The sequence below is a fragment of the Anastrepha ludens genome, chromosome 2 (genome assembly GCF_028408465.1).
Source record: "Anastrepha ludens isolate Willacy chromosome 2, idAnaLude1.1, whole genome shotgun sequence".
NCBI classification, from domain to species: domain Eukaryota; kingdom Metazoa; phylum Arthropoda; class Insecta; order Diptera; family Tephritidae; genus Anastrepha; species Anastrepha ludens.
The window spans coordinates 124,289,792-124,301,838 of record NC_071498.1 but is presented as its reverse complement, the minus strand read 5'-3'; the positions used below and the strand labels follow the sequence as shown (position 1 = coordinate 124,301,838).

Below are 12,047 nucleotides of genomic sequence, written 5' to 3'. Positions count from 1 at the left end.
GCTGAAATACCTAATGAATTTCATTTTCTATCAAAAAAATAAAACTCTAAAATAAATTTTTATTCTTGCGAGAAAAAATTACACTCAATTATGTAAGAAGTTTTACTTTCGATTAAAAACAATAACACTCGAAAATTAATTCTTATTTCTGGGAGAGAAAATTACACTCAACTAACTAATAAGTTTTATTTTTGATGTAAAAAAAACACTCAAAAATTTATTTTTATTTCTGGGAGAAAAAATTACTCTCAATTATCGAATGAGTTTCATTTTCGATCAAAAAATTGCACTCAATAATTAACTTTTATTTGTGGGAGAAAAAAATTTAGCTCAGTTATCTACTGAGTTTTATTTTCTATAAAAATTTTAACACTCGGAAATTTAATTTTATTTCTGGGAGAAAAAATTACACCCAATTATCTAATGAATTGTATTTTCTTGATCGAAATGAATTGAATTTTTATTCCTGCGGGAAAAAATTACACTCAATTATATAAGAAGTTTTGTTTCGGATTAACAACAATAACACTCAAAAATCTATTTTTATTTCTGGGAGAAAAAGTTACACTCAATTATTTAATTAGTTTTACTTTCGATCAAAAAAATAACACTCGATAATTTAGTTTTATTTCGGGGAGAAAAAATTACACCCAATTATCTATAGAGTTTTATTTTCGATAAAAAAAATAACACTTAAAAATACATTTTTATTTTTGGGAGAAAAAAATAACGCTCAAGAGCCTAATGATTTTTATTTTCGGTCAATAAAATAAAACTCTAAAATGAATTTTTATTCCTGCGAGTTTTATTTTCTGTCAAAAATATTACGCTACAAAATTAATTCTTATTTCCGGGAGAGAAAATTACACTCAAGTACCTAATAAGTTTAATTTTTTATCTAAAAAAACACTCAAAAATGTATTTTTATTTCTGTAAAGTAAAAGTAACACTCAAAAATTTATTTTATTTGAGAGCGAAGCAAATCATAAAATAATAGTTATTTTTTATCAAAAATTTGCATCATTATATCAGAGCCGTATGAAATTATGTGATTTTTTAAAGAGTTATTATGGTGAAATTCTGTTTTGCGCCAAAGGGCATGGTAAACGGACAAAATTAGGATTTGAGGATGAGAGGGAAAAAATTACGATTGTAAAAATGCATTTGCTTTTTTATTGTTCAAGGATAGGCAGATTTTTGCTCAAGCATATGCAAAAATAAAAAATTGATTTTCTGTAATTTTTTATTCAGAAAAATTTTAATATTGCTACAACTTTTCTCTCTCGTTTGATATCCTTTTCACAAAAAAACTAGCAGAGAAGTGATAGAAGTCGATTTTCTTGGAAATTTCGATTATACAAACCTCTGGTGGGTATCGATCAATTCAGTGCGCTCATTCCTAAGCGACAGAATTTACTATAACCTCGATACAAAAATTTCGTGTCAAGAGTTGTGAAAATATTCTCTTCACTCGCTGCTTATTGAAACTCATTTCGAACCACAATACATATTTTTTGGCAACAAACACTTTTTTTTTTTTATTTTTGTTCTATGCAGCTAGAGAAAATGTTACGCCATACTTGTCTCAAATCCATGCATATTGAATTTCCAAAGTATATAAAATATTATATCATTGTTACAAGAAATTTTTCATCGCAAAGGAAAAAAAATACCCCCAGCTTTGAGCCAAATTTGTTATTGCACTGCGCACATATTCGTTTAGTGTACATAAATATAAACGACAAATTGTTCAATAATTTTTCTTGCTTTCCGCTCATTTCACTTACTTATTTTTACCACACATACAGCGTCTCCCTGTGACAGATGGAGAGAAAGAGATTGGAACGAGGAACGCATGTCGGTTTTACAAAATTTATTATACTTGCGATATGACAGCAGGCGATAACTCGCAGAGCTTTTGTGTGTATGTACGTATGGTTCTATACATGAAAGTGGAAATCTTTTTCTACATAGTACATCTTTTATGCCACATGCCACATTCTACTACATTTATTTACTCCTACCAAAAAAAACTAAATGAAACAAACAACACAAAAAAATTAGCAACAAAAAAAAATTTTAGACTTGTAAAAAAAATGGCAAAGATAAGAGAACTAAAAATCGATCCGGTCTTTGCAATGTACACCACCCATTCCAGCTGCTCGTCACAAGCATGTTGTCATACGCAACATTCTTCTATACCAGCGACATATATTTTCAAATATAAAATATTGGAATTTTAACAGATTTAGACGTATGTTTGTATATATGTATACGTACTACTCGAATGCGAATGGATTTTATAGCAATTTGAAAAGATTGAATGTGGTCGAAGGTGCGCTATTTCAAATTTATGCACATTTTGCTTTAAACTGAAAAAAATTTCGTGGAAATGACAGGCTTTGTCAAAAACAAAATAAACAAAAAAAAACACGTTAAAATTGTATTTTATTCATGAGTATTAGATGAACTCGCACATTTTTGTAGCAAAAGCTAGGTAAGCATGTATGTATGGATATGCTTGCCTTGGCAAAACAGGAGGGCACCACGGCGTATGAGTTATACCTATCATTGATGTGGCCTTCAATTCCTTTGCTGTGAGCAAACAGGGAGCACCAGAGTTATGTCAATAACCCGATGAATGCGCGAAACTCGAAGGGCCAACAATAAAATTATGAGAACTGTGACGTAATTTTTCTCATCCTAATTAGACTTCTGTCTTAACATTCCTTTTTGCAAAGAACACTTACGGGATCCGAATTCTGTGTGTTTGCGACAGAAACACAAACAATTATATGTAACTTGTTTTTGTTGTTAGCGTCAGGATAAATATTAAATATTTGCAGTATTTTTTCCTTGTTTCAAAATTTGTATACCTAACTATTTTTTATTTAAAAACAATTTTTTTGGGACATTTCGTCCGATATATCAGGGTAATACCTTCATATGCAGAAAAACATTTGCAATCATGGAAAAAGCTATCAGATACTCTTTATTGATGAAATTAGCAGAAAAAATTTCAACATTTTTATTCTCAAAACCAAGTCTGAACCAGCTGCCCATATATCATAATTCTAGCAATATAATACTCTGTCTTAAGGGGGCACCTAAGGGACTGAAAACCTTGTCCGCTTATGGCAGGTATCCGCTTGAGAGGAAAGTGTAAAAAAAGGTTAATAACAAATAAGGAGAGGTTTAACGAGTTCGTAAAGAGAAAAGTTTTGAAAAATTTGTATGTATTTATTTATTTTTTTATTCATGTAGTGCACCGTGCACTTCTGGTTTCTTACCGACAATTATTTGTACATATTTTGCAACTATTCAAAAAGCTCTTTGAGTGATAATTTGAACTTATATTTAGATAGTGATAAATCAAAAGCCAAAGAATTTGAAAAATGTTTAAACTCATTCCATATCCTAACCAGAGGTGCTTTCGAGGCATTAACAGTTCTAACCCGCTCTAAGAAGAATAAATCATTGCGCCGAAGATTTTTTTGAAGTACGAGTATGTGAAAATGAATGCGCTCTATGAGTCAAGGTTAGTCAACTGTTTCATTTATAATATCGAGAATAAACATAGTGAAAGTAAAATTGTAACGATTTTAAATTGGTAAGGCACACCTTGCATTATTTGCAAGAATAGGATTAGTGAAGTTCAAAGGCCTGAGTGCAAAACGAAGAAGTTTCTTTTGATGTGGCGCTGACGATATAAGAAAGACGGCATACTGCAACTTGGATCGTACGAGTGAAGTAAATAGTGATTTGTGGTATAGTAAATACTGAAAGAAGTGTCCGTTTAGGGGAGGTGTCCGCTTAAGAGAGGTGTGCATTACGAGAGAGTACACTGTAATATGTACTATGTTAGGGAATAAGTTCGTAACGTTCTTAAATTTTAAAACAATAATTATATCAATAAATCAATCAATTATATGTTCGCCTTTGCAGTTCACAACCCCTTTCCATCTCTCAATCAATTTGTTGATGCCGCTCCGTTAAAATTCGACTATTTTGTTGTCAAAGAACTTGTCGAGCCAGTTTTTAGGACCTCTTTATTATCGAAGCTAATGCCTGTCATATGGTTTGACAACGAACGGAAAAGTTGGTAATCGATCGATGCAAGGTCCGGAAAATACGGTGGATGTTGAAGGGTGTCCCATTGGAGCTTTTGGCTACTTGTGCAACATGGAGCCTGGCGTTGTCGTGAAAAATTATGGTTTGACCCTGTCGATCAGGTGTTTTCAGTAGCATAGCCTAATTCACGTGGTGTAGCTGAGCAATGTGGAGCTTCTTACTGACCATGGCATTCTTTTCGAGTATTTCCCAGTGCACCATGACCTTCCAGTCCCACCAAACACATATCAAACGTCTTTGGATGAAGATCCCACTTGGCTCTCGGTTTTGGCGTACCTCCTGGAACTACCCATAGGCACCATTTCTCAACTCCCATGACGTTTCAGTACAAAAAGCGTTGTTTATGTGTTGAAAGCTGCGTGTTGTTCGATGCTGGGGGAGATGCTGAGAAGCAATTTGAAAATGTTAATTTCTGCCTCCTGGGTATTTCATTTCTAAATTTCGAAACTAAAAAAATTAAATAACTCAAAAATAAAATTAAGATAATTTTGTAGAACGCAAAGAGTTCTATCGAATGAATACTTACCCTTTTCCCAACAGCAAAGAAATCGTTGTAAAATAAACGAAAGTATAAAATCGCTATGAACTTATTCCCCGATCCAATATATTGGTGTTGTTATTGTTGGGTTTTCCAACCAGCAAATCAATGACAGCGTAAGAGAATTTTGATTTGGATCATTTAGTATATTTCTTCTAATGTGTTTTAACTGGAAAAAGAATTGGCCCATCTTAAGGAACAACTTGTGAAATACCCAGCCAAAACAATTCATTGGGCTTTAAGACGATATGCCAAAGGCAATATCCAAAATTCGTACATGGGAAACTTATAGTTTTTAAGATACAGGCTGTCAAAGCGTTTCTGAAACGTACCGAAAGTTGTAGAATTTTTTAAGTTAGTCAGGTTGGTTAAGTTAAAAATATATAGACTTAATTTTATTTATTTATTTATTGAAAAAAAATTAATTATAAATAATTATACAATAATAAATAGAAATAATAATATACATAATGAGTACCATTTATAAAATAACATAAAATTATTCTATAGTGTACACCGACCTTTTTCAAATTTCATACTAACTTTTCAGAAAGGGCATAAACTTATGCCCCTTTTTCCCTTACTTTCAAATTGAATCGATTGATTAAGTAGCATCGGAAATCAGTTTCCAAACTTTCCACAACCTTTTATTGATAAATCATAAATTTAACGTGTATTCATAGACACATTTGAATTTATTTAAAAGCAAACATTTCTAGGCGCGAGAATTACAAATTTCGTCTGCTCTGTGATTTTCATTTTTTCACGTCGGTAAACATTGCCAGTGATAAAAAAATGATTTCAAGGCGCAGACCAAAATAAAAAAACTGCCGTCATAAAAATGTTTTTGATGGTGTCATCTTTTCAATGAGTTAGTGCGTTGGAAGTTACATCCCTAGCTGACTTCCAGTGAAAGCTTGATGGCATTCGGTTCAGTGGAAGCGAAGTTGTTGCGTCTAAAGTGTCAGTATGTTTGGGTCATCGGAACAAAAATGTGTTTCGAACAAAGTGCACATATCAAATTTTATTTTCAAACCGGTAAAACGAAACGAGCCGCCCAAAATCAGTAATCAACGAAAATTCCATCGAAATCGTTCGTAAGTTGATCAAAAATGAAGCGAACTCCGTGTTGAAATTCATGGAATCGGAGTTGAATATCTCAAAAACATCCATTTATCGCATTTTAACTCATAATTTGGTCTTACAAAAAGTCTGTGCACGTTTCATTCTGCACCAGTTATCTGAGCAACAAAAATTGCTCAGTCAACTTTCGAAAGACTTCATTAAAGAGGCGAGAAAAGACGAGAACTTTCTTTACAACATTTGTAGCTGGTGATAAAAGTTGGTGGTTCCAACGGCCCAAACCGTCAATGCAATTTTCTATCTTGGCGTTTTAAAGCATTTCTTCATCGATCCACTCTTGTGACTTGTTTGACTAGAAATCGCATTTTAACCATCAAACACTCACCGTATTCGCCTGATATGGCTTCCTGTGACTTCTACCTATTCAGAAAATTGCATTTGGCCATGAAAGGAAAACGTTTTTCGTCTGTAGAGGTCATCCAAAAGGCTTGTACCGACATCCTGAACGACATTCCGGTTAATGACCTGAAACACTTTTTCGAAAAGCTTTTAGATCGCGCAAAATAGTTTATCGAGGCCAGAGGGGACTATTTTGAATAAATTAAGTCGAAGTTATCAGAACAAAGCTCTTGTCGTTTCTATTTTAGCTCAGTCTTTTTTATTTTGGACTTCACCTTGTAAATAAACTCAAAGGAAACAACAATAACATGATCCGTAAATGTTGTTAAAAACACTTTATTACGCGTTATTGCAACAATGTTGGAACAAAAATACAGAGAGTGCATATCCAATACGGCCGCATAGGAGATGAGTAGAAAGAGCTTTAGGCTAAAAAAATTTGGAAATCTTTTGCTATTACGTAATACGCCAACAAAACGCATTTTCGATGAATATTTTTCTGATATGAAATAAAAACAAATCAAAGATGCTTTTGTGGACGTAAAGTGCGGCAACTACATAACTGTAAAGTCTAACGTTATTAGCAGGAGGAAATAAAAGAAATCAAATCATTACATTAACACATATGTCCATTTTTGTCAAAGAAATTTTGATTTGATAATTTGGTGAGTTTTTGGCAGTAGCAATACATACACACACACAAACATACACGTACTTAGTAGTCCTTCTACTGCCTTATTCGGAATTTCGCGATTTTTACGCGCATGCAAATGAAAAATTATTGGCGCAAATAATCATCAAAAACGTTATTTTGACTTTTATTTGCTGCTGCTGTTCTTGTTGGACATAATTGAAACGACCAGACGGCTGCCACCATTGTGGCACAACTTGTGGGGCAACAATTCCGTTGCAGTTGCTGTTGCAGCGTCTGACTGCAACGGCGATCATAAGAATTCACAATTTTGCTATACAATTGTTTTATTGCCCATTAAAATAACGCACTCTTACGAGGGTTACTATTTATATTTCTGATCTAGTAAAGCAAAAATATTCTCCATGATGATAAATACACTTTTGCGTTCGTTTGAATTAATTTTTGAAACCTTTGTCCAGTCGCGTTTCCAGTACGTTTTTTTTTTAATTGCGTGTAATCCAATGCGAAGACACTTTTTTGGCACAAGGTAATCAAGCAGAATGTTATTGATGCTCGTCATATTCCAATAAATGCCAAAGGGTGCATATATCTCACAGTGTGTGACATAACGATTCTGCTCAATAATTTCGCGCACAACAATTGATTTTGGACGGAATATGTCGATAAGCGCACATAAAATTCATTGTGCCATTTTTCACGCTGCTAAAGAATTATGTTTACTCAGCGTATAATGACCTTAATGTGATTTTGTATCAGAGCCAACTGTCGGTAAGTGAATCATTTGTTTGTGGTTCGCCAAGGGAGAACTGGGTGCATGTCCTCTGCGAATGTCCGATGTACTCAGACATTAGGAATCTTGATGGTGTACAGATTAGTTGGACCGATGGATGGTATGATGTGAGTGGGGAAATCTCCACCCGTTCGAATGTCAAAAGGTCAGGTCAGTATGCCCGTGAAGAGTTAAGACGGCGAAGATGTTTTTTGGACATTCAGTTGATTAATTAGTAATTGTGTTAATTTGGGTTTTATGTTTTTGTGGGGAATGAGGTATTTTTACCTTGGTCACCAGTCCACAGCTGCATGGAAGCTTATTAAAGTCTGAGGGGAGACTCAAATTTGGTGCCACAGCAGAGAGAAACCCTCGAAGTTCGCTCTGACTTGCCATTGAGGCAGCTCCTCAGGCTGTACGTTAAACGTTTAACCTTGAGTCCCACCAAGGTAGTTTGTGTGTCCATTTCACACTTTCACTTGGATACCGTAATCGCTAATTGAATTTGATTTACTTGATTTGATATGCACCGTGGGCTAAGGCCGATGTCGGCAGGTACCATCGCAAAGTCTACCAGATGCTTGATTCTATCGTGCCGTATAACTCTCGTCTGCTGCTGTTAATTTTAAAATCTTTGGAAAGTAGGAGGTCTGATTGACTTTTGTATTTGGTGATATCCAGGAAGTTTGAGTCAAGAGCAGGGCAGAAGACCAGCGATACTGTAATCGCTTTGCGCCGAAAAAAGCCGTAGTTGGTAATTGAGTAGTTTAGCTACAAAAAATATACGATTTTTCATGGCAGATCTACACTCGAAAGTTCGCCGGTGGGCGACCGCTATTAGTACGAACTTTTTTTTTTCATTTGATCCCTCACTCCCTCACACACCAACCCATTCGGTTACGACATTTTCCATGTTAGTGAAATGATAATTCGATCAACAATGCCCTGTAACGAATGGAATTCCTGTGATGATTCCAAAATTATTCTTATTAAATTCCATAGAATCTTGAAGTCGGTTTTGGTCAAAGCTCTCTCATTGATTTTGATTGCGATAAATTTACCAGGATTGTCCCAGTATAATCTTCTTTGCCTTTTCTATATTTCCTGAATAAAGGAGGAGTACCATAGTTACCCTCTCGTAGGCCACAAAATGACTCTGGGTCTATAAATGGGAGATCTCCTCTTTCCAGGCTTTATATTCCCTTCATTTCGTTCCCAGTAATTTCTATGTACCCTGGGGCCCATGGTATACGTACCTGGTTATTCTGGTCCTTTTATGGAACAGAAGTTTAATAAATTAATAATTAAAATAAATAAAATTTTCTGTACTACGAAGGTAAATGCTTCGTTACTATTCGTTATTTAACAATAAAAATATACATATAGGTATGTATGCCCGTAACTCGCCTGTTGCGCGAGCTTCAAATGAACTTAGCCAGATCTCAACTTAATCGAGCTGGAGTTTTATACATATAAAGTTGTCAAAAAAGTCTTGCGGTATTTTTATTGAATTTTCAATTGTTCATAAAATTGGTTATAATAATGCGATTTAAGTCAAATATGCGCCGTTTTGTTCGATGACGAGTTCCGAACGAGATGCCAACTTCATAATGCCCCTCTTATAGAAGCTCGCTTCCCTATTGTCAAAAAACTCGGAGAGCCAATTTTCACAGGACTCTCTTGTGGACAACTTCCGACTACCAAGCTCGTTCGCCATGGACAGAAATAGATGGTAATCACTTGGTGCGAGATCCGGACTATACGGTGGATGCAAAAGAACCTCCCATCCGAGCTCCCGGAGCTTCTGGCGCGTCACCAAAGATGTGTGTGGCCTGGCGTTGTCCTGATGGAAGACAATTCGGCCTCTGTTGATCAAAGATGGCCTCTTCTGCATGAGTGCTGCATTCAAGCGGTCCAGTTGTTGGCAGTACAGGTCCGAATTGAGCGTTTGGCCATAGGGGAGCAGCTCATAGTGGATGATTCCCTGCCAATCCCACCAAACACACAGAAGAACCTTCCTGGCCGTCAATCCAGGCTTGGCCACCGTCTGGGCAGCTTCACCGCTTTTCGACCACGACCGTTTGCGCTTCACGTTGTCGTAAGTGACCCACTTTTCATCGCCAGTCACCGCTTCAAAAACGGGTCGATTTTGTTGCGATTCAGAAGCGATTCGCATGCATCCATACGGACAAAAATGTTTTTTTGCGTCAAGTCGTGTGGCACCCATACATCGAGCTTCTTTTTGAATCCAAGCTTCTTCAAATGGCTTATAACGGTTTGATGACTCATGCCCAGCTCTTGGCCGATGCTACGGCTGCTACTATGCCGGTCTCTTTCGATCAATTCAGCGATTTTATCGCAATTTTTGATGACAGGCCTTCCGGACCGTGGCGCATCTTCGATCACCTCTGCACCAGAACGAAAACGATGAAATGGAAACTGTATCGGGTCCATAAACTGCACAAATTTTATTGGCAGCATGAGATGCATTTTTGCCTTTATCGTAGTAGTACTGTAAAATATGCCGTATTTTCTCTTTATTTTGCTCCATGTTTGCGACGCTATAACTCACGAACGACTAAAAGCAAACAACAATTAATCAAACACGTGAAAAGAGCTTTCCAAAAAGCTCTAGCGTGAACCGATGCGACGAATACAACTAGAACTACGCGCTTGCAAAGACAAGCTTGGGGAAATACCGCAAGACTTTTTTGACAACCTTATATTAACTTTGTCAATTTTGTAAACTAATTTTTTAATGTTAATAATCGTAATTGAAGTTTGTGCCCTTATTTATGTAAATAGTCGGTAAGAATTATTAATCACAGGCTATGCCAAAAATTAATATTTAAATTTCAAACGCGCTTTGCTGTATTTTCCTAATTAAACAATTTTTGCTTGACGGTTTGCTAAGAAAACGAGAAGAGTGAAAGTGTCTTTTAAAATGACATGATTTTGGTTAGCAAAGCGTACTCTATTGGTAAGATGAAAGCGCGACCCTTAGTCTTATTTTACCAGTGTAAGCCTATTTCCACATTTACTACACCATTTTCACGTGCGACACGGTGCCTTCGTAGGCCGTGAGATTCGTTAAATATTTGTGGTATGAAAGAAATTTATTGAGTAGTATATTTTTATTACTCTTCTAGGCCATCGCTGGTGAAATCGGAATGGACAATGTGCTGGACAACATCGCTAACTCCCTGTTCAATGGACTGTTGCCAAATGATTGGCGCAAACTGGCGCCGGCCACATGCAAGCAACTCGGCAGCTGGATGGAGCATTTGCAGGTAAAGGCTGCTTATCCTTGCTTCTGCTCTTGCATTGTTGTTTTTTTATCAATAAGCGTTTTTTATTTATTGTTTATACATAAAGTGTTTATATTATTTTATTCGTTTATTTAATTTAAAAATTTTTTTTTGGGTCAACTCAGGCTATTGAGCCCGAACGGTATTGTGCAACCGATTGCTGCTGACAGACAGTTCGAGCACAAAGCGAACTTGCGCACCAGCCACTACCATCAATACACTCACATATAAGTACCTATACATATGTATATACTTACTGTGTATGTGTGTACGTAAAGAAACCCTCTTTTAAAGGGTCGTGCAAAGGAAACGTCTAGATGTAAATGTAAAAATACAATGAAACATGTAATATAGAAATTTAGGTTCTTTCAGGTTTAACTATCTCTATTCCAAATACGACTCTTAACAATTAATGATAAAAATTACATCATTAAAATGTCCACCATGAACTGCACGTCTACAAGAAAAATCTGCCAATCAGTCAATTTTTTGTTTATATCGTGTTCCCTCCGCTCGGCAGCGTAGCGCCTCAACAAGACTCTTCCATAGTAAACAGTTCTGGGCTGTTTTTTTTTTTTCACCGTCCCATGTGATGTCGGCATCTGCTAACTCGCGCAACATCGACCTTCTCCAAGTAATCTTTGGCTGACCACGACATCTGCTTTTTTGCGGGTTCCAATCTAGTGCCACTCTCGTTATGCTATCTGGTGGTTTTCTAAGCGTCGATTCCTGAATGCCTAATTGTTGGGAACATCGAGAGATCGCTATTGTCGGTTGCTCAGCAACACTTTGCGCTACAGCTGTAATATTCTCAACAGAACGTCCAGTTTTTGGACTTTGGTCTGCCAATCTTTTTCCAGTTTCTTAAAATTTCTTCACCAACCTTTAAATGGTCAACTCATTCAGATGATTATTTCCACCAAAATAATCAAATAAAAAATGTACCTACCATCTAGGAACTATTCACTACTAACATCGAGGCCTTGCTTTTGAAAGACCCTTTATATTTATGCACGTAAAAAATGATTACGAGCTATGCGATAATATGTTGTGGCGTGTGATGGAGATGTAAGTTTGTATGTTTGCTTGTTCCTTAGCTCATGGCCATTTCCGTTTGTTATTTTAACCGTTGCTGCCGAAAACTGTTAACATGCACTCATTAAT

At 36.0% G+C, this 12,047-nt stretch overlaps 1 protein-coding gene across 1 annotated transcript in view; it reads left to right on the top strand.

Annotated features, from left to right (window-relative positions):
- Nucleotides 1–12,047, top strand: part of LOC128854832 (dynein axonemal heavy chain 10) — a 286,044-nt gene that overhangs the window by 266,582 nt on the left and 7,415 nt on the right. Inside the window, exon 57 of the mRNA XM_054089249.1 lies at nt 10,725–10,865. Coding sequence (XP_053945224.1) covers nt 10,725–10,865 — 141 coding nt within the window. The remainder of the gene's footprint in view (nt 1–10,724; nt 10,866–12,047) is intronic.